General features: G+C 40.6%; 2 protein-coding genes across 5 annotated transcripts; one reads left to right on the top strand and one right to left on the bottom strand.

The window, feature by feature from the left end:
* Positions 1–1,043: 1,043 nt before the first annotated feature.
* smc6 (structural maintenance of chromosomes 6) lies at positions 1,044–24,100 on the bottom strand. 4 transcript variants are annotated; one of them, XM_026151889.1, is made up of 27 exons: positions 24,043–24,100; positions 14,216–14,376; positions 14,005–14,116; positions 12,433–12,538; positions 12,167–12,303; positions 11,349–11,410; positions 11,157–11,237; positions 10,950–11,051; positions 10,556–10,675; positions 10,364–10,459; positions 9,991–10,137; positions 9,797–9,885; positions 9,552–9,722; positions 9,289–9,467; positions 8,010–8,211; positions 7,792–7,906; positions 7,536–7,696; positions 7,170–7,305; positions 6,328–6,408; positions 6,059–6,229; positions 5,839–5,976; positions 5,565–5,710; positions 2,804–2,929; positions 2,593–2,698; positions 2,339–2,491; positions 2,134–2,231; positions 1,044–1,851 (listed from the first exon to the last, which is right to left on the bottom strand). In XM_026151889.1, exons 2-27 carry the CDS (start codon positions 14,360–14,362, stop codon positions 1,764–1,766), a joined length of 3,270 nt encoding a protein of 1,089 aa, XP_026007674.1. In that variant the 5' UTR covers positions 14,363–14,376; positions 24,043–24,100; the 3' UTR covers positions 1,044–1,763. The 4 variants fall into 4 exon arrangements, with proteins under 4 accessions (XP_026007674.1, XP_026007675.1, XP_026007673.1 ...); XM_026151890.1 differs by lacking the exon at positions 24,043–24,100 and adding an exon at positions 15,110–15,407; XM_026151888.1 differs by lacking the exon at positions 24,043–24,100 and adding an exon at positions 15,129–15,407.
* tdrd6b (tudor domain containing 6b) lies at positions 15,524–23,460 on the top strand. The gene is made up of 4 exons (XM_026151887.1): positions 15,524–15,701; positions 17,932–23,030; positions 23,120–23,191; positions 23,348–23,460. Exons 2-3 carry the CDS (start codon positions 17,957–17,959, stop codon positions 23,164–23,166), a joined length of 5,121 nt encoding a protein of 1,706 aa, XP_026007672.1. The 5' UTR covers positions 15,524–15,701; positions 17,932–17,956; the 3' UTR covers positions 23,167–23,191; positions 23,348–23,460.
* Positions 24,101–25,308: the final 1,208 nt, after the last annotated feature.

The following is a 25,308-nucleotide window of genomic DNA, read 5'->3' as shown; positions in this document are numbered from 1 at the left end:
TTAAGGTTTTATTATCAGGACACAAAGTAGTTGTGGCTTTAGCAAGTCTTTAAAATCAGGTAAATACAACCTAATCTGACCTACAAAACATGACATATTACACTTTGCCATTAATAATTAAACCAAAACGCAATCTAAGTACACCCTTAATGTTTCCAATGGAATTCAGGGGGTGGGTACGAGCCAGGTGCTGCTAATCAAATGCACTTGACTAAATGATCATCAGCAATTGTGAGCACTTCTATAAAAGCAGACGTTTTATTCGTTTGGAGGTCTGGAGCAGTTAAAACAATGCCAACGAGCACAGATATCAGCAGCTGTCTTAGAAAAGCGGTTGTTGCTGGTCATCTGGAAAAGGTTACGAGGCCATTTCCAAACAACTTGAAGGACACCGTGCTGTAACGACAAAGATTAATGTGGAAAACATTTTACACAGTGCTTAGTCTTGCTAGTAGTGGACTTCCCAGCAAATTCAATTCAATTTTATTTATGTAGTGCCAAATCGCAACAACGGTTGATGAAGGTGCTTAATTCACCCCGGAGCCAGAGCGTTGAGCGTTGCTCAGAGCAAGTGTAAAAAGGAGCTACATCTCAGACTCTACGGGCTTCAGTTAGCGTGTTAAAAGTTAAAGTTCATGACAGCACAATTAGAAAAAGCCTGAACAAGTATGGTTTGTTTCAAATTGTTGCCAGGAGAAAGCCTTTCTCTCTATAAACAACATGGCAGTACGGCTTGGGTTCAAAAAGATGGATCTGACGAAATGCCTTTGAAAGACGAAAACGGAGATGTCTGCCCATAATGCATTGCGCCACGTTTAGTGTAAAGCAAACACAGTATATCAGCACAATGTCAAACATGGCGGCGGAGGGGTGATAACCTGGGCTTGCTTTGCAGCCACAGCGTCGACCACAAACTCCTCTGTATTCCAAAGTATTCTAGAGTCAAATGTGAGGGCATCTGTCCGACAGCTTGGCCTAAACTGGGCCATAAAATAGGACAATGATCCCAAGCACAGCAGCAAATCTACACCAGATGGCTGAAAAAGAAAAAAAATATCAAGGTGTTGCAATGACTCAGTCAAAGTCCAGACCTGAAGGGTGCTGCTTCAGCTATTAGGCGAGCAGGCGCACGTAGGTCTTGCGGTTGAAATGTAGCGGCCGACCTGCGGGCGCTGCATTTTTCTTAAATGAATAATGGCACGGTGTAATATATCATATGTTGCTATTGATCTAATTTTAAAACCATGGACTGATGTTGCTTTGATACCTCAGAGCCTGGCGCCGTATCAAGCACTTCTAAGCAAGCCAACAACAGAACAGCTGATAAAGAAAACTGGGTTTTGTAATGATAAAGGCAGAGTCTCTGTCTTAATCCAAGTGAGATGTTGCGCCTTATCCATAAATGTTAATGCACTGAAACTATTTTGTAGGAAGCAGGGGTCCAAAATGCCTCATCACTCTACAAGTTTCAAGACCAGCTACAGGAAGTGTCTGATGGGAGTTGTTGCTACCCGAGGAGGATCTACAAGTCACAAAATAAATTCAAAAGCACACGTACTCTTTCCGGCTAAAGTAAACAGCTCTTGAGATAGCCTGTTTACTCTAGCCAGCATACCACTGGGGACTTAGGTGAAGCTCACACCACATTTAGAGCAATTAAATGAAGACATCCTGGTAATTCAAAAGGGTTCATAAATGTTTTTTTCTAACTGTATACAGTAATGCCCATTAACATTCATCCACTGATGTCACTGAAGCTCAGTTTAAACATCTTCATCTTCTGTTTGACCCCGGTGTCTTTCTGGAGCCCGCAGCTGGTGGATTTTGATGAGGTCCGACTTGGGTAGATTGCTGAAAAATACGAACCTTTTGATCAGTTGTCAATCATTTTTCACACAGCACAGGTCATTTTTAGAGATTAAAAGGTAAAGATGGATAGCGGGAGGTTTAAAAAGAAGAATATAGGATCTTGAAAAACAGTGAAATCAAAAATACTTACCTGACAAACTGACATAAAATGATTTCAGGAACAATAACAACAACAAAAATCTACAATTGGTCTGCTTGCGCACATCAGCCTCCACAGAGAAAACGTCAAAGGATATTAAGGCTAACATCACACAAATACATTACCTGGTGTTCAGAGGTGTAATGAAGATAAATTGTCGAAGATGCTGCCGCTCTGACAACTCCAGAAGCAGATCCAGACAGATTCTTCGATTGTGCATATCCTGCCGCAGCAAAAGAAAGGGAACTGTTAACTCAAGTGAGTAAAAGCCAAATCCCGTAAGCATTTTCTACTGGTTACGTGCGACTAATGTGTTTTCTGTGCACTCACCATGTAGACGTCAAACTCGTCGAGGCATCTGAAGGGTGACTCGGTGATCTCCCACAGTGAGAGCATGAAACAAACAGTGGAGAAGGAGCGCTCACCACCGGACAGCGACCTCATGTCACTCACACCATCCTCCTCCCTGCCTGGAGGCTTTACCTTCAGTGCCAACAAACTTGAGTGTTACTTATATTAACTGTGCTCCTGGTTTGCTGTAATGTAACAAACTTTTCTGGCAAACTAGAGAGATAAGCACGTACCATGATAGAGAGCGTCTCGTTGTTGTGGTCAAAAATCATAGATCCACAGCAGTTCATCTTTATTAGGAAGTTATTGAAGTATAACTTACATCTGACAGACAGGGACCTTCAGGAAAAAGAGAAGAAGAAAAGTTTTAGCCAAAAGTACAATTTTTCCCACGTCAATGAATCCTTATATTATATTTTTCTACCGTGCAAGATCGTTACTTACCTACGCATTATTTTGTATCTGTTCTGCCTGTCTGACATGATGTTATCCAGACGATCGATGAACCTCCGCAAATCTCTTACTTGGTTGGTTTTCTCTCTGTAGAGAGCGAGGGCCTCGGCGTACTCCCTAATGAGGTCAGAGGGAAGAAATTGGCATAGCCTAAATTCTTCTCAATTCAGCTTTCAGTGTGCACATGTAAAATGAGGGCAGGAGATGATTTAGTGATGGCCAGCAGGCAGATCTGATTAATCCGTACAGGGGAAGAGACAGTCCGAAGGAGATGAGCTGAAACTTAGTGAGCAGGAGCACCTTTTTTATTTCTTGGGAGATGAAATCCAGGGAAAATGATAGGTTAGAATAAAGATGGAAGATGTCTTTGAAGAAGCCTTTAAGTAAATAAGTTTTTGAAAAAATACAGTTGGTCTACAGCAAACTAAGTTAGCTTTTAAATCTGTATGAGTCGTGTTTGCTGTGTGAGTAAATTCTACCTTTAAACACTTCAATTTTAAATGTCCAAAACATGTCAGCTTTGCCTCTCCAACTTTCCTGATCGCTCCCATTAAAGATCTTAACATCTTTCAGCTCTGCCGCCCGTCATTTGAATAGTGCAACCCCCTCCAAACTAGATCGCAGGCCTCCTGTAAACACTCCCTTTCACCATTGCTGCCATCCTTCTGTCACAAATCACCCCTGACACTCATCTCCACCCACTCCACTGTGTCTGCACTTTCCTCTTTACCTTGTTTGTGCACTAAACATTGCTTTGGATGATCTCGAGGTATTTAAACAGATCCACCTTCACTACCTTTACTCCCAGCGTCATCTCCATTTCATTCACACACACACATGTATTCTGTCTTGCTTCCTTACTTCCATTCCTCTTCTCTCCAGAGCACACCTCCACTTTTCCAGGATCTCTTCCTCCTGCTCCTTACTCTATAGATCACAGTGTCATCTGCTATCATCATAGTCCGCAGAGACTTCTGCCCGGTCTCATCTGTCAACCCCCACCTTGAATCCATCCGTTACTCCTACTTGAAGTTTATATCTCTATAGTTGCTACAGCTCTGCACATCAACTTTGCTAATGAGTCCTATAAGGGTAATACTACTATACATAATTAAATTAATATTTTTACTGATGCATAAGTGTCTGAGAAGGATTTAACTGTTGCAGCCGGTTGAGACAGAGCTTTCTAAAATATTATCTATATGATAAGGTTGATTTTGATTACAAAAAACCAATATATTCCTTTATCCAGTACAACAGCTAAGTTCCACCAGGTCTAGGTTTTCGATGCCAATAGCGTTCCACTTGTCATAGGTGTCAATAAAACAATTAACACCCATGACACATTCAGAAGTGCTTCTAACACTGCACCCTCTATAAATATGTAAATAAAGGCAAGATAGTGAATACAAAAACACTGTTCGATCTAAAGTAAGACACCACCTTTAAGTGTGGTGACAACAATTATTAGATAACAATAATTATTCAATGTAACGTTGCACCCGATTAATGCAGAGTTATTTTTGCACCATGTGTGTCACAGACGTCGATGCGTCTGTGGTGGTGCGCCTACGGTCTTTAACACCGGAGGTCGAGAGCGCATGCAGGCGACCGAGGAGTCTATTGTTTACTTCAACAACCTGACTCATATGTAGCAATCTATGATAGTCATCTTTGATTAGCAGAAGCATAAGGGCAAGGAAAACAATAGCAAATCATAACAGTTGCCTGTTTCATACGTCTGGGTTGTTTTCAGCTGTTGTTTTATGTGTAAAAAGGGGTTAAAGTGGATTTGTCAGGTGTAGCACTGCGAAGAAAAAACGCTTAAAAATAAGATAAAAACTTGTACTTTGAGCTCCAATAGATTTGTTTTCTTTGCATACGGCTGTGATCAGCTAACATGTGCCATTGCTGCTCTTTTTGGATTTATCTGAATTCAACAAGATAACAGAGCAGCTTAAATTTGATGTCTGCTACTCTGGATGTAACCGGACATTGACCATGAACAACACAGGCTGCTGTGCACTGCTCCAACATTGCTGCTTTACTGTAAACTTCACCACACTGCTGCAAACTAACCTGAAATGATGTATTAAACGTAATTAATCTTGCGTCTTCCTTACATCTTTCATCATCTCTCATTTCTATTCAGTAAAATTTTCACACGTGAATGTTTCTTTTCTCCCTGGGAGACGCAGCGTCTTTATTTCTCGTGCTGTTTGAAACATTTGAATGTCAACAGCGATAAATGCTACTCTGTTTATATCCTGAACAAATACAAGTAAGCACAGACAGAGCAGGCAGCTAAATACTCAATTGCAGTAACAACAACTTTATTGACATCTGCAGCATGAAGGCATCACACCGATGAGAAGGAAAAAAGGTGGTGCTGAGAGGATATGCTGGCTCAATTAAAGTTCCTGGACCATCGTTCTGGATGGTTCTGGTCTACTTTAACCATGCCTAAGAGTCTATTTAGGTTAGCTAATAAAACAAGTCAGCTCAGGTGAAAATCCTTGGCTGAGTGGGGTGCCAGTTTAGGTCTAGGGGGAAACTGGGATTAATATATATTATAAGTACCTTAAGTCTGTACACAGGTACAGTACCTGATTAGATTACCTACATTCCACCAGTTTTATACATACAGTTTACACATGCACTAACATGATTGATGAATTAGCTCAATAAATATTTGAGTTTTAACTGTTAAAATAATTTCTGCCTCTGTTGCTGAAAGCCTTCAGTTTCTCACCTGACCACCTGCTGCTGCTCGCCGTGGTCGCTTTCATACACTTTGATCTTCTTATTCAGTCGAGTGATTTCTGTGTCGATGCTCTTGGTGTTGCCGACCACGTGCTGCCGTTCCGGACTGATCTCTATAGCCTTTGCCACGTATTCCTGTCGTAACATCACGAGACTTCTGCTTACTTTCTTTGATTGAATTCACCGAATACCGGCTGGCGTGAATAGCTAAACTACAGCTTAACTACACCGTATCATGCTGAAAAAAAAAAACAACTTCCTACCTGTAGCTCCTCTTCTCTTTGGGCAAGTTCATTTTTCATGCCTTCAATGTTGTCGTCATGAGCCTTCACTTTGTTTTCTAAGATTTTCAGGTTTCGTTCATGCTTGGCACACTCCGTCTCCAGTTTCAGCTGTTCATCCTGTAGATCAAGAGCACAAAGGTTTGGAAACCTGCACAAAACAACAAGTTGTAGACCTGAAACTGTAAAACCTCTACTGCACCTTAAGGGGCTCTATTTCCTCTAGAAGCTGATCAATCCGGTCTCTGACAGATGAGTACTTGGAATCTGAGTCTTCGGCCATTTTTCGCTGCTTGTCGAGTTCTGCCTTTGCTTCTTGAACACTTTGCTTCTCTGCCTCGATTTTCTGCTGATTCTCTTGGGCAACTTCTTCCTGCACAGTTTAAAACATTCAGAAACACTTAACCTGCATAATTCATGGCAGCATTTAGTTTATTACGCAACAGATAAAAATAAAAACTGAAGTATCACCAGTGAGCTGATGTCATTAATTTGCTCCTCACTAGCAGTCACGAGATCAGTTATTGCTGCTTTGACATGATTCACAGAAGCCTGCAACGAAGAGAAAATAAATGTTATCTAATGTTAATTAAAAATCACATTAATCACATCTTTCAGCACTGATTTGCCAGCATTAAACAGCAACTGGAACATAGACTTTACATAAAAGATGGATACATAGTAACTTATGGATTACTGTTTGCAAGACTGGTTTTTCTGTTGTCACCATCTTGAGGTTTTGTTTTTTTTATACTAAACACGCTCAATGCTAACACTGAGCAACTATCTTGGTTAGCAAGGTACATTAGTAAATCACTGTAAAACTGAAAGGGATGCTAACTTGATTTTTAGTGAGGGGAGTAAATAGCCACAATCTTTTTACCTGTTCATGCCTCCAGGGGCTTTCTGAGCTTCTTGCTCGAAAATGACATGCCCAAACTGAATATTGTATTTCTCAGCAATTACAAACTCTGTGTAAACAATCCTGGCATCAAAATAAAGCTAACACTTGTGAGATTTCATCAGAGGTGTAAATATTACAGCAGATGTTACTGTGTCAAAGCTACTGAGGCTGGAACACTAAGAAACTACTTTTTTTTTTAGCATATAACCCCTTTAAAAATATGCTTTGGTTCACATTTGACTCCAGAAAATCAGTAATCAACATATTCAGCCCAAACACTGAATTCACTTGTCAGCTCTTTAGCTTTCTGCTTTAATTGGAAGCCAGAAACCACAAAAAGAGGAGACAGACTGCAAATGCAGAAAATGAAAGGAAACCCAAACAGCTTCAGGTGTATCTTTTTACTGACCAGTGTTGTCTTCATGGTCAGGATGGTGTTGTTAAGATTGCTCTCCATATTCACAATGTCTTCGGTGACAGAGTTTACTTGGAGCTGAAACCTGGACAGCTGAGCCTGGTAATTCTCCAGGTCTGAGTCCAGCATACTGGAACAGACAGGATACCACAAACATAACATACCACATCTATGAAGTCACATGAAATTGGGTTTGTTTTTGTTTGTTTGGTTTTTTTTTTTTTGGGGGGGGGGGACTGTACTCAGGCACAATTTATACTGCTGTCATTTCCATGTGACATAAAGATCCAGTTTGAGCATTCAACTGGGTGTAAATGTGAAAGACAGTCACTCAAACCTTGAATAGTTTCCAGTGGTTACCTTATTTCAGTCTCAATGTCCCCACCGAGATATCTTGCCATGCTGAAATCAGACGTGTAATAACGGTTTGGATACACCTGATCCCCCTCAACAGTGAAGGCTTCACGGCAGTTTTTAGGTGGACGGCAGTGCTGCATGACCCTCCTCGCTTTATCTTTTTCCTGAGATCAAACAACAACAACAAAATGCAACATCAATCCTAAAGCACCACTCTAGGCAATATCCAGGCATAAGCAGGTCTTAGTAAGACACTTACTTTGATTATAAGGATTGATTCTATCCCTCGCATATCAATCAGACAGTTGATAATCACTGGGCTTGTTGCTGTGATTATGTCCATTACCGATGGGTACTCCGGATGATATGCTTTCCTGTGAAACAGCACAGAGTGAAAACAAAACATGCTTAAAAAAAACCAAAAGTTTCAGAAAAACGTAATAAGAAAAAGAAAAGAAAATCTCACATAATGCCGACCTTCCATGAATGTTGTACGGTTTATCAGAGAAGGGGCTGACGATAATCTGTGGCCTGTTGCCCTTTGGATAAAAGCGAGTCATCAGCTCCTGGAGGACCGCCTCGTCTTTGTAGTTGTCGCAACAGAACGCCTTCACGAAGCTCCGCAGACAGCACTCCACAGCCACAGCTAACGATGGATCCTTTAAACTGATACATGCCCCTGGGAATAAACACAGACTGTCAGCTTCAATATATCAAAAGTAGAAAGCTTTGAATTATTTAAATGTTAAAGATGTTTATAAAAAAAAAAAAATTTAAAAAAAAGGTACAGCGTTTGCTTTTTTGCGTGAAAGAAAAGAACATTAGACGTATGTCTGTACAGTAAATACGCAGCTGCAGCTAGAAACTCGTTAGCTTAGTTAGCGTCAAGATGAAAACATGACAAAAACCAATGCACGATAGTGAAAAACTATGATGAAATGTATTGACGCTTTTGTCCGCCAATAAAATGAGATGAAAATGGACGGATCAATCAGAACAAACTAAGTTGTTCAGAAAGGTGGGACAAGTTGGGGAGTGATCCAATCAGAAGTAATCTCCTTGTGCAGTTAGGTCAGATTTGATCTGCCCAGGGGAAACATACAAGTTCTCGCGCTCTCAGTTTCTCATGAAAAAGCAACAAAATGTCAACACTTGTGAAGAAGAGAGAAGCAGGACTCGTTTCACATTTGATGTCAAGGAAAATAAGATGCTTCTTAAACCATGTGGGGCAACTCCCTGTCTTTGTGATGTGCTCCATTTAAAGTCTGAAGTCAGAGTTTCCAACTTGTTATCTGTACTGCCACTGTTGTGTGCTTGTGACTTGCCATACAGAGATAATCGAGCAAACTATCCATGACTTTTCTTCAGTCATGCTTTCAAGCACAGAAAAACGACCCCTGCACTGTATTATGACTACTAGTGAATGGCTCTACCTCGCTACAAGTTGTCTAAGGAATGCAGGACCTCGTTGCTGTGAGGCAATGACGCTAACAGGGCATGTTTTCTTGATCAGAGAGCTTTAGATGTGATAGCTGACAGATGACTCACTTCTTCCTGTTTCCAGTTTTCAGTCTCTGTTCTAGTCAAACTGGTTATTGGCGCTTGTTTTTAATTTAGTATGCAAACATTAGAGTTTTATCAATCTTCTCATCAAGAACGTTAACAAGCAGATCGTATTGAACTGAAAAGTAAAAAAAAACAAGTCTGAAAATATTTTTATCCAAAAAAAAACCAAAAACCTAAAAATGAGTGTTACCTATTGGACCAACAGGTCTCTTGAGGAAGCGTCCCGTGGCATAAGCCTCGCTAATTGCACTCATCATGTCAGGCACCTGGTCTCCAAAGCGCTTTAGTTTGTTCGATCGACTGGCGAGCAGCTGATTCTTCCTCTTTAGTTTGGACTCATATGAAGCCTGTACGTTCCTTTCCTCCAGTCTGGTAAATACAAAGAGAGCAAGATCATAAACTTTCACTTCCCTGACAATATGTTTACACCAGAGCTGATTTACTTTGTTATACCTCAGCTTGTCCAGTTCTTCCTTCCCTTTGAGAAGCGCCTGATGTTTGTTCTTGATGTCTTGATTCAGGTGCGTGCACTTATTCTCGAGCTCTGCAAGCTGCTCTTTCAGATTACTTAAACTCTTCTGCCGTTTCGTGTATTCCGAGTCTCCCTCACTGTTCAGACTCTTACTGAAACAGAGTAAAAAAAAAAATATTGAAAACAAATACATCAGCTGTATTAACATGAACTCTTACTCCCCTACCTTGCTTTTGCCTTGTTAAGCTTCTCCTGGAGAAGGTTTTGCTCTTGTTCCGACTGTTTCAGCTTGTTTAGAGCTCGAAAATAAACGACCTATTGGAAAAGATTGTGACATTAACATGACGTCAAATATTTCTCTATGCATACAGTAAATAAGTAAATGTGCAGATTAACACAGCGCCGTTTGTCAGCGACTACCTCCTGGTCCTTGTGTGCTTTGCTAATGATCTTCACTTGTTCTTTCAACTTAACATTGTCCTCTGATAGAGACTCTTGCTCTTCTCTCAGAGTGTCAATTTTGCTTTTGATGCATTGAAGCTTCTTCTCTAGCTGTATGATCTTCGTCTGAAGATGAGAGAGACAGAAACAGGTTTTTAAAGACAATGCCTGAAAATAATTACCAGCAGGATAGAGCCACTCCACCCCACAACCTCAGGATATCTACTGTAAACACAACCATGCATTATGTGAAGGAAGGACTTTGAGTTTATGCAGAGATGAAGGTCTGAAGTGGTCTGACATTTATAAATAGGGTTGTATATTTAACAGAAAAGAAAAACTTGTGACTCACCTGACAGAGCTGAAGGTTATCCTTGGGTTTGTAATTATTTTCTTCCTTTTCAATGTCTTCCTTCAACTGCTTTAAGAGCTGCTCCTTCTCACTCACCTGAAAGAGATAAAAAAAACAAAACACATTTATTAAAAATTGCAAGCTCTATCCAACCAGCAAATGTTGCGTTCAAGCCTCAAGATCAAGTCTTACCAAACACCATACCATCGCCTTCTTCAGATTCTCTAAAACAACCTTCATGTCACTGAAGGATGCAACATTTTCATATCGTTCCTTCTTCTGCAGGAACTCTTGCTTCAGGTCCTTGAGACACTGGACACAAAAGCATTTTAAAATATGTTTGATTTATGTAAAAATCAAACACTACTCATAGATAAACATATAAGCTGCAACTGGATACAATTAGGGTTCCCAAATAAAAGGCAGAAAACCAAGAGAAACCCCAAAGAAGAAGATGCTTTTAAAACTGTCAGTGTTTAACCAAAAATAAACAATGTAAATAACATTTCTCCAACGTGTATTTGCTTTATAATCTCGCTTGATGTGCAACATCAACGTTCAGCGGTTTGTGTGAGGAATGCCGTACCTCCTCTTGCCTCTCAACCTGCTCCCGCGTGACCATTTTAGTGTGTTTAATGTGGATGTAATCTCTCTTCATCTGCTCGAGCAGAGTTGCTTTCATGAAGAACTACAAACGAAAAAAAGCAGAAAAGAAAGCACTTATCAAAGTGAGCTTCATTGCAGGTGTAACCTTTAAATCTTAACGCTTTTAGCGAACGTGGCGTTACGCTACCTTATACTTGTCTGTTTCACTTTTTGAATGCAGGAACTGCTTGCTCATTTCTTGGCTGAGAATGGATACTGGGTTATCCAGCTGGAATACACAAGCAAATATCCTGTTAAGTCCTTTAATGTGTATGATTGTGCAGGAAGCAGTACAACCTCGGGGCATCTACAGGAAAAAAATTTAAAAAGTAGCAAGTACCTGGATGTTAAAGTGGTCCAAAATGCCCGTTAATTCCTCCTTTTTGTTTGAGACGAGATGTCCTAAAAGAGATAAAATGCAAGTAAAGTGGTTTGAACCTCTGTTGCCCTTTAAAAGAGGTTATAACTTACATGCCACTCATTGGAAAATAATAAGATGGTACTGTACTGTGTTCATAATTCCTTAAATTTGGACAAGATCTCCTACACCACTGGCCGATATCTAGCCCAAAACACGACGGAGCCTCCAGTGTGTTTTCCAGGCTGTAGACACTCACTGTCTACACTCACTTCACTGTGACAGGTTTTTAGCTAAAAGCTCTTTGTGAATCTTGTTGGTGCATAAATACTAATTTATGCCTGTTAAACTTGGTTACTTTGGTAAATTTTTGGGTAGATTCAACAGAAGAAATGTGAATAAATTCTGTGATTTTGTGTGAGAATGTAATAATAGTGTTATAATAATGTTAGTGGCTTAACATACAGAAGAACATTCTTCTGAAAATGGTCAGGTACAAGAGTGAACATGCATACTGGCACATGCACTTTAAGTTCCTTTTATTTATAAAATGACATTTACAACATAGGAAAACCAGCGGCTGAAAGCAGTGCCATGCAAATAAAATATATACAAGTTTATAGAGAAAATTCCAGACTGAGAGTAAAGAATGTATACAGCATTAGGAGGTGACAGTGTGGCTGAAGTGTTTGGTCTCCACTCCCAACTGTGTCTGGTTAATCTAAGATTTCCAGAAGGTTTCACAAGACTTGGACCGACTCACAGAAAGTTTTCCAGTCACAGCATCTGTGGAAAGTCACCTGATTTGCTTTTCAGCCTGCAGGTCCGGCATCCATCACTCGAGAGCCGATGTTCAATGGTGATACTGTCGCCGTAAACATCCTTTTTGTAAGCATCTGGCCCTCTGTTTCTCAGCTTTACTGTTATATCTGCAGTACTAGAAACCAGAGTGTATTTTTAACATTGTTTTAGCGACGTGCTAGTAAAGAAATCTGAAGCATTTTTAACACTAAAATAAAGACACACAATTTATTACTGAGGGACGATATTAGGATCTATTACTTACTTTTCATTGGTCTTCACAAAGTCTTTCAGTGACATTCCTCTGTTCGTCACAGTGGCCTTTCCCCCGAGGCCTACAATCAAAGCGGTCAGGATAGCGCTTTTTCCACCTGAGGGATAAAGCAGTTACAAGACAACAAATTAAATCGGTGCATGTAAAGCATCTTACAGACATGCGGTGCTCGGCAGTGCTAGAAAACTATGCAAATGATTGTAAATGATGCATCAACTGAAAAAAAAGAAAAAAAAAAGAAATCAGGGAGCCATCTTTGAATAAACAAATTTTCAGTGAGCTCAGCATTAAACAGTTCCTTACATAAGCTGATACTTCACCTAAAATGATTCAGCCAAGTGAGCAATAAATGATAATCTTGTGAATCCTGCAAAGTATTTTTTCCAGTGAAAGAAATCTAAATGTTTAAAATGTTTTACAGGGGAGTTTGTGTGGCGTTAAGTGACAAAATAACAAAGCTGGAGAGGGATGGATCAAATGTTCTTCTGTAGATAACAAAATTGGGTGTTGTTCATTCACTCTGTATTGTTAATCCACAAAGGGTGACAAGGTTTTGTTCTGGATTTAGGCCTGAAGTCTAAAGATGCCATTCCTTCCTGATATATTAGAAGTCTGTTATATCATTTTAAAAACAAACTCTCGATTTAAGTACGACTGTTCATCATTAACGCAATGCAGAGATGGTCGAGATGATCTGCTGAATTTCAAACCAAGCATCAGAGTGGGGAAGAAAGGTGATTTAAGTGCAACATGAATGTAACGTGGTTGTTGATGTGAGTATTTGAGAAGCTGTTCATCTACTGGGACTTTCCCCACACAATCATCTCTAGAGTTTACTAGAGAAATATCGAGCGAGCGGCAGTTCTCGCGTTGATGTCAGAGGTCAGAGAAGAATAACTGCACTGCTTAAGGCAACAATAACTCAAATAACCACTTGTTACAACCACGGTGTGCAGAAACACATCTCTAAATGCAGAGCATAGCAAGTCTTGTAACTTACAGTAGCAGAAGACCAGACTGGATCAGCTGAGAACAGGAAACCAAGGCTGGATGGTAGCATCAAAATTTGAATTCAGGCTCTTGGTGGTGTAATGTTGTGGGGACTACTTTTTTTGGCACACTTTGCTTAACTGAGCATTGTTTAAACACCTCAGGCAACCCGAGTTTTGTCGCTAACCATGCCGATCCTTGTATGACCACAGTGTACTCATCTTCAAAAAGCTGCTTCCAGCAAGATAACACAGGATGACAAAAATCCCAAATCCTCTCAGTTGGGTTTCTTGAACATGACGGTGAGTTCGAGGTACTCAAATAGCTTGTACAATCCAAAAGCACCTTTGGAATGTGGTGTAATGAGAGATTCATATCATGGACCTGCAGCAACTGTGCTATCATGTCAACATGGACCAAAGGTGAGAGAAGGTCCAACCCCAAACTAGCATGCTGTAGCTAATAAAGTGGCCAGCAAGTGTTTCTATAGGGAAAAGAAAGCTATACCCAATTAAAATCACATGTCAGACATGACAACATCCAGGTACAATCAAGTGAAGGGAAAGCTCTTACTTCCATTGTGGCCAACTATGAAATTCACGTTTGGCCCAAACTGGAACGGACCAAAAGAATGATGGCACATGAAATTCTTCACAGTGATGCTTTCAATGAGTCCAATGTCACCCTAAGAACACAAGCAGAAAACGATATTTAACCTTTAACGAGCCGGGAGGAGCAAAGACAAAACTTTGTGTGGGTTTTAATGTTGGGGCGAAATACTCACTGTAGAAAACTGAGCGAAGGCCTTGGAACAGATCCCCTGATGACTTGGGTTTGCATCATCTGGCGTATTTTCGATACTCGCAGCTGCGACTTTGCGGCTCTTGAAAGTTGTTGCTTCAGTGATCACTTTGCCTTTTCTCTTACTCATTTTGGAACAAGTCACTGTCCACAGAGTTAACATGACAAAGCAAATGAGATACCATTATTTTTAACTCCCCCTATAGCTCAGCACTGTCAGCTTAAATGAAACTTTCACTCATTTTGCAAACTGATAAGTTTTTAATTCTACTAATGCACAACCAGAACAACTTTTCTCGTTCAGTCTTAATCTATTAAACTGGGCAGATTTGAATGCTTCTATTAATAAGTGTGTCCACCTGCAAAAGCCCTAAATAAGCCATCAGTATTAGTAGTAGTTCCTTGTTTAAATTTGCAATCAGAAGTGTAAATATGTCAGCGAGACATGCAGCAGTTTGGAGACGGCACCAAAAATGTATAGGGAAGCTTACACAGTGGTGAAAACTAATTTCTCATAGAGTCAGCATGTAAAAATAAAGAAATATGCATTTTGACTTGAAGTCAGGAAGCCGCCACCTAAACTAGCAGATTCAGCGGCGATACAAATAGATGATCAGCAGTGCAACATGTAGCTAAGCGTTTTGCTTCCACATGCAACTCTACATAACTACAGGCACCAGCAAGCCGAGCTACGCTGCATCTATAGGTCACAATGAGCTGGATCTGCTATGCCAGCTGCACCAACATGTAAGAGCCTCTGAGCTCAGTGAGAAAACAGTTTCCAAAAGTCCACACCAAAGTCCAGCTCTTTGTCTCACAACCCCCCTGCAGACCTCCGCTAGAGCTCAGCTCTCGTGGATCACGAACAATATAGCACCTTGTTAGAAGTCGCCTACCATCGCTCGATCTCGTGGGAAGCCTTCAAAAATATTATGATCACGGGAAGAGTGTGCGTCGCTTTACGACTTCCTGGTCGTACGGTGTGACTGCGTGGAAAACGAGCCGCTGCCGTGACAGTTGTGGGTGTGATTTCGGTTCTAAACACGGAACACGAAGCGTGCAGCGTGATTGGCTCGGCATCATTGCTCGGCACCCACCTGTGTGCGTGCGTGGCCGTGTGTGCGCGCGCGCGCGTTCAAAACAAATGTAACAGTTTTTCCCGTTTTGTTTTTGTTTTGGCTGAAAATAGAAAAGCCGGGGGAGTGAGAGAGGAAGTGGAGGGAGGGACCGGGGCTTTAAATGGTGCTGCATGTGGAGTTAGACTCTATATTTTATTTTATTTTATTAAAAAAACGAAAAGAAAACAACAACAAAAATGCAAACACATTGATCTCCGGGAGGATTTTGTGTCATGGCTCATCGAAGCCTTTAAAAGGCGTGAGTGCACGCCCCCATGTCCTCCTCCTACCGGATCCCAGTTCAGTTTAACGACAGGAACAAGATGAGACGTGTTGCCTGCAGCAGACGTGGTGAGAAAAAAAAATTAAGTTGAAGATCCGTGTAACACATGTGAAAAAGAACGCAAACTAAACTGTGAAGCGACGGGCACTTTTGGTGACAAAAGTCTTAAACTACCCTTAATTTTATTTTGCTTGCAATACGCCAGGAAAAAAAAAACAGACCTGAGCAATTTATCTTCAGACTTTCTGAAGATTTTTCAAACGTTTTCTTTGGTCACCTCATGTTTTCTTTTCTTTTTTTCTTGATCTATGAGTCATTCAAGCATTAAAAATAGTCCCGTAACTCAAGCTTTGAATCAGTGTTGGTGACACATCATAGACAGCTTAGTAAATAACCAATACTGAATTGTATCTTTAGGCACTTGAGGCTAGTAGACTGTTTATTTTTGCACCAACAAGGTGATTCCCAAAGACCTATTCCCCGAAAACTTAGCATATCTATGCAAAGTCTGCAGTATTTGTTAAAAGATGTTTGTGGTGGCCAAAAACGTTTCAGGCCTAAAACTATCAACAGCAGACAAACAGTGAAGGTTACACATCTAAGCTTTAAGAAAAGAGTGAGGAATCCAAGTTTGACATTTTTGGTTCCAGTGGTTGTACAAAGGAGGTCCAGAGAGAGAGGTACAACAGTGAGTGTCTACAGCCATCTGTAAAACATGTTAAAGCTGCATTTCAGCCAGTGGTGCTGGTGGTCTCTTAGCATCAGATTTTGATCCACAATACAACACCATCTGCGTCTGATTGGCAGCAGCTTTATTTTTAAGCATGACAATGACCCCAAACACAGTGCCAGTGCAGGAAAAGCATACCTGGATAGACATCTTTCACCTGAATAAACTTAAAGTTATATCTTTTAAAAATGTTGGCATGTTCTGCAGATGGACAGTAGATGGCACCGAATGCCAGTGTTGTGAAATTTAAATGATCTGCTTTCTCACCTGATCCTGATTGTGTCTCTCCTCATCAGGCTGCCTGAGCTGTCTTTATGTGTAGTTTTTAATGTGCTAATAATGAGATGGGTCATTAAGTCCTGTGTATGACTGGTGGCGCCAGTGTTCGGCAGCCTCACCTCTGTCAGTGCGCCCCAGGGTGGCTGTGGCTACAATGTAGCTTGCCATCACCAGTGTGTGAATGTGTGTGCGAATGGGTGGATGACTGGTTGTTTAAAGCACTTTGGGGTCCTTAGGGACTAAGTAAAGCTCTATATAAATACAGGCCATTTACCATATAGCTTGTTTGTTTTGTAAATGAACACCACCAGTCTCACTGCAATTCTGTGGCCTGATTGAAGTTAGATTAAATTGCACATTAGTTGTTAGTAGATCACAGTAGGTCAAAAAGAACTCAAACAGCTGCTGCATTTTTTTTGAGTGGTTTAAATGGCACAAATGTGTTTCTCTCTATCATCATATTTGTTTTTGTTCATCTGCTGTTGTCAGTTAAGTGAGCGGTTAAACAGTCCAACAAGTGAATGTTTTTAAGAAACCTGAGACTCCTCTGCAGCCCAAGACATACAGACCTGAATAATAATCCTCTTCTTATAAGAATAAGCAATGAGATAAATGCATAAGTAAAATAGTTGAATGCACATGTGGCCAAATAATCATCTGGTGTGTTTAACAACTTTTCCAGTTACATTAGAAATTACTGCAAAGTCAGTTCAGATTATATACGTTTTGGTTGGTTAATGGTTAGAAAATAACAAAAATTGCTATCTCATGGAAATTATGCAAAGTGTTACTTTGTTTCTCTGCTAACAGTTCTGACATAGATGACTATAACACAAAAATGCATGCACCATCATCAAAATGTAAAAGTTGCATTTTAAAAATAAGGAACTATATCGATCCCACAGTACATGGCGTTGCAGCAGTTGTGAAGTCAGTTCAGTCTTATTTGTATAAAACTGAATATAATTCAAATCTGTATGCTGTTGAACTCACAATAGCATCGCCTTTTCAGTTATTTATATTGGAAGTTTAAGATCCTACAATAATACAGAGAAAACCCCAACAATCAGATGACCGCCTGTGAACAAGCACTTGGCAACAATGGGAAGAAGAACCTTCCACCATAACCAGGCTCGGGGAGGGGCTGCTATCATTAAATGCAGAGTGGTAGTAACCTAGGCCACACTACAGTTTAGTACAATTTAAGTGCCTTTAAAAAAAATAATGGACTGAAGTTTTTTGGGTTTTTTTTCTTAAGTCGTAACACATTTGTCTTTACTATTTTGCAGATATATTTGATGTCTAAGCTTCACGATGTGTTCAATTCCCGGGCTTCCAGCACCAGGAACAGAAATCTCTGTTCTCATCACCAGGGTGAACCTGAAACCCAACTGTGGTCTTGTGGAATTATGGGTAAACATGGATGATGAGAAGAAACACATTTACGAGCAGATGAGAGAGGAAATTCAGACTCCTCACAGGAAGTTTTCTGGATTAGAAGGGAAACCAGGGGATCTCTGTCTGGTCTGCATCAACGAAACCTGGCACAGAGCTCGGATCGTATCGATTGAAAGTCAAACATACAGTCTTTTTCTAATTGATCAGGGGCAGCCCCACATTGCCACAAGTGCAGTTTTAGCATGGGCTCAAAATGACAGCTTTCTCCTGCCTCCTGAAATCGAATGTTGCATACTTGCAAATATCTTGTCCCTTGAGAAAAATTTCCCTCATAGAGCTACAAAGTTTTTGATGTCTCTGCCTGGGAAGAAGTTTAGGGGACTCGTTCAATATGTACTGATGCCGGATAGGACAATTCTCCTTGACATACCAGTTGTTTCGAAGCACATGTGCAAGTCTAGAGTTGCAAAGAAGATCCCAGTGGAGGAATTTAAAAATATTGTACTGAAATGTCTAAATTTGCCCAATGATGAGTCTTCTGAGGCCTTTGATGTAACACAGGAACAGAGCCTGAATGTTAGCAGCCAATTTGCTAAACATAACCAATACTTTTACCCAGAGCTGCTTACTGACATTTTGGAAACGGTTTATGTGACTGAGGTAATTGATCCAGAAAATGTTTTTTGCCAGCTTGTTATTCTTTCAAAAGCAGTGAAGATATTGTCTGAACAGATCCATCAACACTATGAAGAGAGCTCTAGTTTTGGAGAGGAACTTCCGCAGAGCTGTGGGGATCCATGTGCTGCTAAAGGGACAGATGGCAGATGGTACCGCTCATTACTAAAGCAAAACATTGAGACCTGTGATGGTGCTGTAAAAGTTTTTCATGTGGATGAAGGAAAAAATGACTTGGTGCCTGTTGAAGACATCAGGCCACTGGCTGGCAAATTCCTGAGAATGCCAGTTATCACATATCGTTGTTCTCTAAATGGAATAAAAGAAAATGGCAGAGAGTGGACTGCAGTGCAGACAGATTTGTTGAAATCACTCCTGCTGAACAAGACTGTGGTGGTGACGTTTGACCACTATGATGCGACTCAAGATGTCTATAATGTTACACTCTATGCAGCTAATGCTACCTGTGTCAACAGTTCTTTTCTGGAGAAGGCAGACTTTATTCCCCTCTCTAAGCTTGAGCAGGATTTAATTGTCCAGAATGAATCTCTTAACTCATCCATTCTCAGTTTACTTGAAGATGAACAATGCATGAATTTACAGAACAAAGTCCATGTCATTCCTGATGGTATACCGGAGGGAACTGCGCCAAGCTCCAAAAACAAAACGGTCAATGGTGGACAAGAGTGTGCATCTCCTTCTTGTAACGGTGACATTTATATGAAAGCAAGCTCTGAACCTGCAGTAGATTGCAATGGGAATACTGCATCAAGTTTCTGCTCTGAGTTGCAAAGTGCTTGTCATGACAGTGCATTCACTGTAGGAAGTAGTGTCACTGTAAAGGTGTCTTGCATTGAAAGCCTACAGAAGTTCTGGTGTCAAATAACAGAAGATGACGACTCCCTCAGATGCCTTATGCAAGATCTGCAAAATCACTATTCATCCGCCCGCTCTCAGCCACTTATTCAGTCCATCTGCGTTGCCCGTAATCCAGATGATAACATGTGGTACAGAGCAAGGATCGTTGCTAATAGCAATTCACCTGTTGTAGACGTGAGATTTATAGACTATGGTCAAATTCAAAAGGTCCCTCTGCAAGATGTGCACCCCATTGATCCAGCTTTCTTGCGGCTAAGTACTCAGGCTTTCCCATGTTGCTTATTCAGTCTGAAGAGTCCTACTTATCCCGTTACCACTACTTGGAATAGCGATGCCTTAGCAGAGTTTCACAAGTTTGTGGATTTAAGTGCGTCGACAGACAGTAGTTTGAAATGCGTTGTAAAGGCAGTGGAATCTGATGAAGAAGGTCTGCTGCTTAATATGGTAGACATTCAGACTGCATTTGGTAGTGCACGTGAGCTTCTGGATAAGAAATGTGCACAGTCTGAGGCACATCTGCAATCTCCTCCACAAGTCACATCTGATGTGTACAATTACTCCACATATAATATTGAGGTGGGTGGTAAAGAAAATGTGTGGATAACGTCTTCAGAGACTGTCAATCACTTCTACTGCCAGCTGGACAGGAATGCTAAATTGTTTGACAAATTGATGGAAAGTGTTGCACAACTCCTTAGTGAGCCACAGCGCTCAGATCAGACTCTTGGACTCAGTAGCTTGTGCTTTGCAAGGTACACTGATAATGAGTGGAACAGAGGTCAAGTAGTAGAAATAACTCCAAAGCACAAAGTGCACTTTGTGGACTATGGGGATACTCTTGTAGTCAGTGAAACTGATATCTGTCCCTTTCCCACTGAAGCGAGCGTGGCCAGGTCATGTCCAGTGCAAGCTATTCCCCTCGGACTGTTTGATGTCCCTGCAGAATTACCCCAGGAGGTCAACCAGTGGTTTGCAGATCGTGCTGTTGGCCGTAGTTTCACCATTTCCGTGGCAAAAGTGGAAAATGGAAAGCTAATTGTTGAACTGTATGATGGCTCAGTGAGTGTGAATATGAAAGTCAGAGAGAGGATGGCTAAAACTAAACAAAACAAAATGACCGATGTCAATCAGCAGACTGACCAGCACCACTTTAACAGCTTGAACAAAGGCTGTTCAGCACAAGAATCAGTATTGGTGGAGACAGCAGGACAAAATGGAGTCCATGGTAACGATAGGATGTCTGCTGCAGATGATTTAAAGGGGAGTTCAAAATCCACAGCTAATGTCGCTTCACCACGGATTGAGCATGCAACGGTTTTGGATGAAGGAACAAAACCCATAATGCTTGTCACTCTTGAAGACAAAACTGTGGCAGAGACTTCTGCTCAGATTTGCCACAGTGACTCAGACACACAGCACTCCAATTCTTGCCTTGAGAAAAACTTGACCATCTGCATGTACAATTGGCCAAATATTTCTCAAAAACGGATTGAGGACGTGTACGCTTCCTGCATTGTTGGACCACATTATTTCTGGTGTCAGTACAACACTGAAGATCTCAACATGATATCAAAGCTTGCTCAGGAAACTGGGCAAATTCAAGACGCAGTTTTTCCTGAGGTACTGGTGCCTGGAAGTCCATGCCTTGCTCTCTTTTCCAGTGACAACCAGTGGTACAGAGCTCAAGTAATTCAAAAGACTAACAGTACTCTCGATGTTCTATTTATTGACTATGGAAATGAGTCTGAAGTTAGCATTAAAGATGTGAGGTCAATACCCCAGCATCTGCTGGAGATTCCTCCTCAAGCATTTCTTTGCTTTCTAGATGGCTTTGAGTGTGAAGGCTCCTGGGACGATGATGTGTATGATGACTTCTACAATCTTGTGGTTGATAAGCCGCTCAAATTGACAGTCATTAATAAGGAAAAGTATTCAGAGATGGCGGTTCCTCAATATGCAGTGAATATTGAATGTGTTAAGATGTTCATCAGTAGCTTAGTGCAGGAAAACAGGAAATCACTGTCAGGAGAAAATTCAGAGAACCAGACTGATCAAGCAGAAAGTTTCTCCCAAGGCATTCAAACTGAGAACAACACAACTCATTTTGATGCTCCCAAAGGAAATGACAATCTTTGCATGTACAAAGAGCCACAGCTTTCCCAAATCGATGCAGAGACTGTATATGCTTCTTGCATTGGGGATCCCTTTTACTTCTGGTGCCAGTATGCCAACACAGAAGGTCTCCGTGAAGTGTCACAGCTTGTTCAGGAAGCAGGAGAGGCACAGAAGGACACGATGCTCCATGAGACTCCCCATCCAGGGAGTCCATGCCTCGCTCTATATTCCAGTGACAACCAATGGTACAGAGCCCAAGTAATTGAGAAAGCGGACAGCACACTGCATGTTTTGTTCATTGACTATGGAAGCGAGTCCGAGATTGACATCAGGAACATCAGATCATTATCCCAGCCTCTGCTGGAAAAGGCTCCTCAGGCCTTTTTGTGCTGCTTAAATGGATTTAAGGAGTCCGAGGGCTCCTGGAATGACTCAGTTTACGATGACTTTTACACTCTTTTGATTAATAAACCACTTAATCTCAGAGTAATCAGCATAGGAAACCACTCAAAGGTTGGTGTTCCTCAGTATCATGTTGAAATTGAGTGTGAAGGAGTGGCTGTGAACACACTAATGCAGAAATACTGGAATCCGGTTACAGAAGAATGTGTTGATGCTGAAAGCCATCAAACAGAAAACCTCCCACAGGGTGGTCAGACTGAACCTGATGTGAAACAAATTTGCGTTGCAGAAGAAAATGTTTTTAAATGCATGTACAAAGAGCTGCGACTTTCCCCCAACGATACAGAGATGGTATATGCATCTTGTATTGTGGGACCACATTTCTTCTGGTGTCAATATGCCAACACAGAGGACCTCTGCAAAGTGTCGCAGCTTGCTCAGGAAGCAGGAGAGGCACAGCAGAAACTGTTCCCTGAGACTCCTGGTCCAGGCAGTCCATGCCTCGCTCTGTATTCCGATGACAACCAATGGTACAGAGCCCAGGTTATTGAGAACGCTGAAACTTCACTGCATGTTGTGTTCATTGACTATGGAAATGAGTCTCAAGTTGACATCGGTGATATAAGATCACTGCCTCAGACTCTGTTGGAGAAGGCTCCTCAGGCCTTTTTGTGCTGCTTAAATGGATTTAAGGAGTCTGAGGAGTCTTGGGATGACACAGTTTATGATGACTTTTTCAACCTTGTGATTAATAAACCACTCAGACTGACAGTAATCAGCATCGGAGACCACTCGGACATCACTGTTCCTCAGTATCACGTTAAAATTGAGTGTGAGGGAGTGAATGTGAACAAACAAATGCACAAATACTGGAAAGGAGTGGCCAGAGATGGTGCCTTGGCAGAAAGTGTGGAATCAGGTTAGTAGACTGCTAGTTGGTGTTACTGAAATGACTGAAAGGTCCTTTGCTAGTTTAGTTTATCTTGACTTTTTTTTTTTTTTTTTCAGTATACAAGGATGAAACCAGTGCCAAGGACGAGATTGACGAGGCTTAAAAGCTGTCAAGTGATACGGCAATCGGTACGTTTAATACATAAAGGTCTCTTTTTGATAAATGCTTCTTTTTTTTATGTATTATTAATAGCAACTCACAGATGAATTATCTATCAAAAGTAAATTTCCAGAAATGGAGAATTAATGACAGCACTAAAAAAAATCTTTCTTTGTTTCTTCCAGCTCTGGGGAGCCAAAATGTGTCTGATACGTTGTTTCAATATGAAGTAACAATTTGTCTTATTACATTTTTTATTTTTATATTTGTCCCAATAAAGTGTTTACATAGATTAAAACTGGTTTGTTTATTTATTTTCATGGTTTCTAAACATTTGAACAGATAGTTTTGCAGACTGCATTGGCTGGCAGATTTGCAGCTGCTTAGCATTTGTACTCTGATTAAAAGAACAGTAATGCAGACTTGGAATAAATCTCTACAACCAAATCATCAAGATGAATGTATAAATAAAAGGGATTTAGTCTTAGCTTTTATAGCTTTTAGATTTGTTTGGATTTATTGTTATAACAGGTTATAATATTCTTTACCAGGTCAAGTCTCTAGAAACGCGTACAGAGTCATATTTTTGTTTTTTGACAATCCTTAAAGATGGTTTGATTCCTAGAGCAGTTTTCACTTTTAATCCAAAATGACTTGCATTTGCTTATAATAAAGATTTGAGCATTAACAATTGGTGCTGTTTAATATTTATTTTTTTTTTCTATGGATATTTATTTGGCATTTCATTTATGAAACAACGGTCACTTTAAGGCACTTTATGTCTTAACGTAGAATCTCTGAGTGGAAAACTCAAACTATCAGTGCTGGCTCATGGGGTATTATCTAAGTAATTTTTGAGATTGAAAAAAAAACTCCTTACAGTTTAGAAACTTCTAATGGGAAGAAACGTTGAGCAGAACCAGGCTCAGGGAGGGGGAAGCCATCTGCTGCAACTGTCTGGGGCAGAAAGGAAAGAGAAAAAGGGCACACACAGAGAGATGAGACAAAAATCGACTGTGGCATGAAAATTAACATTAATGACATGCTGCAGTGGTGTATAAACACCTGGGGAAGAAATGCTCGGTGCATTTAGGAAGCCCCTCCACAAGCCCGAGCCTTTAATGGCGAGATGTTCAGGCTGAACCAGCCCTAACTATAAGCTTTATCAGAAAGGAAAGATTTAAGCGTAATCTTAAAAGTAGAGAGCATGTCTTCAAAGTCTTGAATCTAGATGAAGGGATCAGTGTTGGTCAAGTTACTTGAAAAAAGTAATCAGTAACTAATTACTGATTACTTCCCCCCCAAAAGTATTCCCGTTACTTTACTGATTACTTATTTTCAAAAGTAATTAATTACTTAGTTACTTTTTAACAACACGATTTACAACCTGAATAGGTAATAAAGCAATAGATCTTTCAGCCCACTTTTTCTGCATAATCCATCATACAAAAGGTAATCAAATGGAAAAGTCTTTTTTTAAAACTTGTTTTATTAGTTTTAATCTTTTAACTTTATGCATCAAGCAAAAATTAAATTATATGCAACATTCTCTGACTGGAAGAAATTTGTTTAACATTTAAACCTATTTTCTGCACATTCCAGCGCATAATTAATTTTTTATTTTTTTGTGTTTACACTCAGTCTTTCAAATAGATGCAAGTAAAACACAGCAGAAAATAAATAACATCAAAGACTAGCGGTCCTGTTGCTCTATTTTCACCTGTAAAGCAGGAGTGGCGTAGGCAGAGGTTTGCCCCGGTGCAGGTGAGCCGCAGCGGTCAGTGGAAGAATCCATGAGTTTCCCATTACGTGGTAGCGCACTCCCGGTGCTTGCTTGGAAGTTTAGGTGGTTTTTTTCACTGTAAAAAGAAGTTTTACACTTGCAAGAAAATCAGGGTTTTAGTAATGCAGTAACGCAGCGTTCCTACGGGAAAGTAACGGTAATCTAATTACCGTTTTTGCAGTAGTAATCCCTTACTTTACTCGTTACTTGAAAAAAGTAATCAGATTACAGTAACTCGTTACTGCCCATCTCTGGAAGGGATACATGTGTGGCAGGTTCAAAATGACTAAAGTCAAGAAAAAATGTACTGGGGTAATAAATGTGCTTCATGTAGGCCCATTAGATCTGGGAATTGTTTGTCAG

This window comes from Astatotilapia calliptera, chromosome 19, assembly GCF_900246225.1.
Source record: "Astatotilapia calliptera chromosome 19, fAstCal1.2, whole genome shotgun sequence".
NCBI classification, from domain to species: Eukaryota; Metazoa; Chordata; class Actinopteri; order Cichliformes; family Cichlidae; genus Astatotilapia; species Astatotilapia calliptera.
Note: the sequence above shows the minus strand (reverse complement) of the source record. Positions and strands in the feature narration are given on the sequence as shown.

Coding starts and splice junctions, on each gene's coding strand:
- smc6 (XM_026151889.1), bottom strand. CDS start 14,362: ATGAGTAAGAGAAAAGGCAAAGTGATCACTGAAGCAACAACTTTCAAG. Junction 11,411..12,166: donor CAGGCTGAAAAGCAAATCAG/GTGACTTTCCAC, acceptor TATCTCTTTTAG/GACATCTCGTCTCAAACAAA. Junction 5,711..5,838: donor AAAGAGAAGAGGAGCTACAG/GTAGGAAGTTGT, acceptor ATGTTACGACAG/GAATACGTGGCAAAGGCTAT.
- tdrd6b (XM_026151887.1), top strand. CDS start 17,957: ATGTGTTCAATTCCCGGGCTTCCAGCACCAGGAACAGAAATCTCTGTT. Junction 23,031..23,119: donor GGCAGAAAGTGTGGAATCAG/GTTAGTAGACTG, acceptor TTTTTTTTTCAG/TATACAAGGATGAAACCAGT.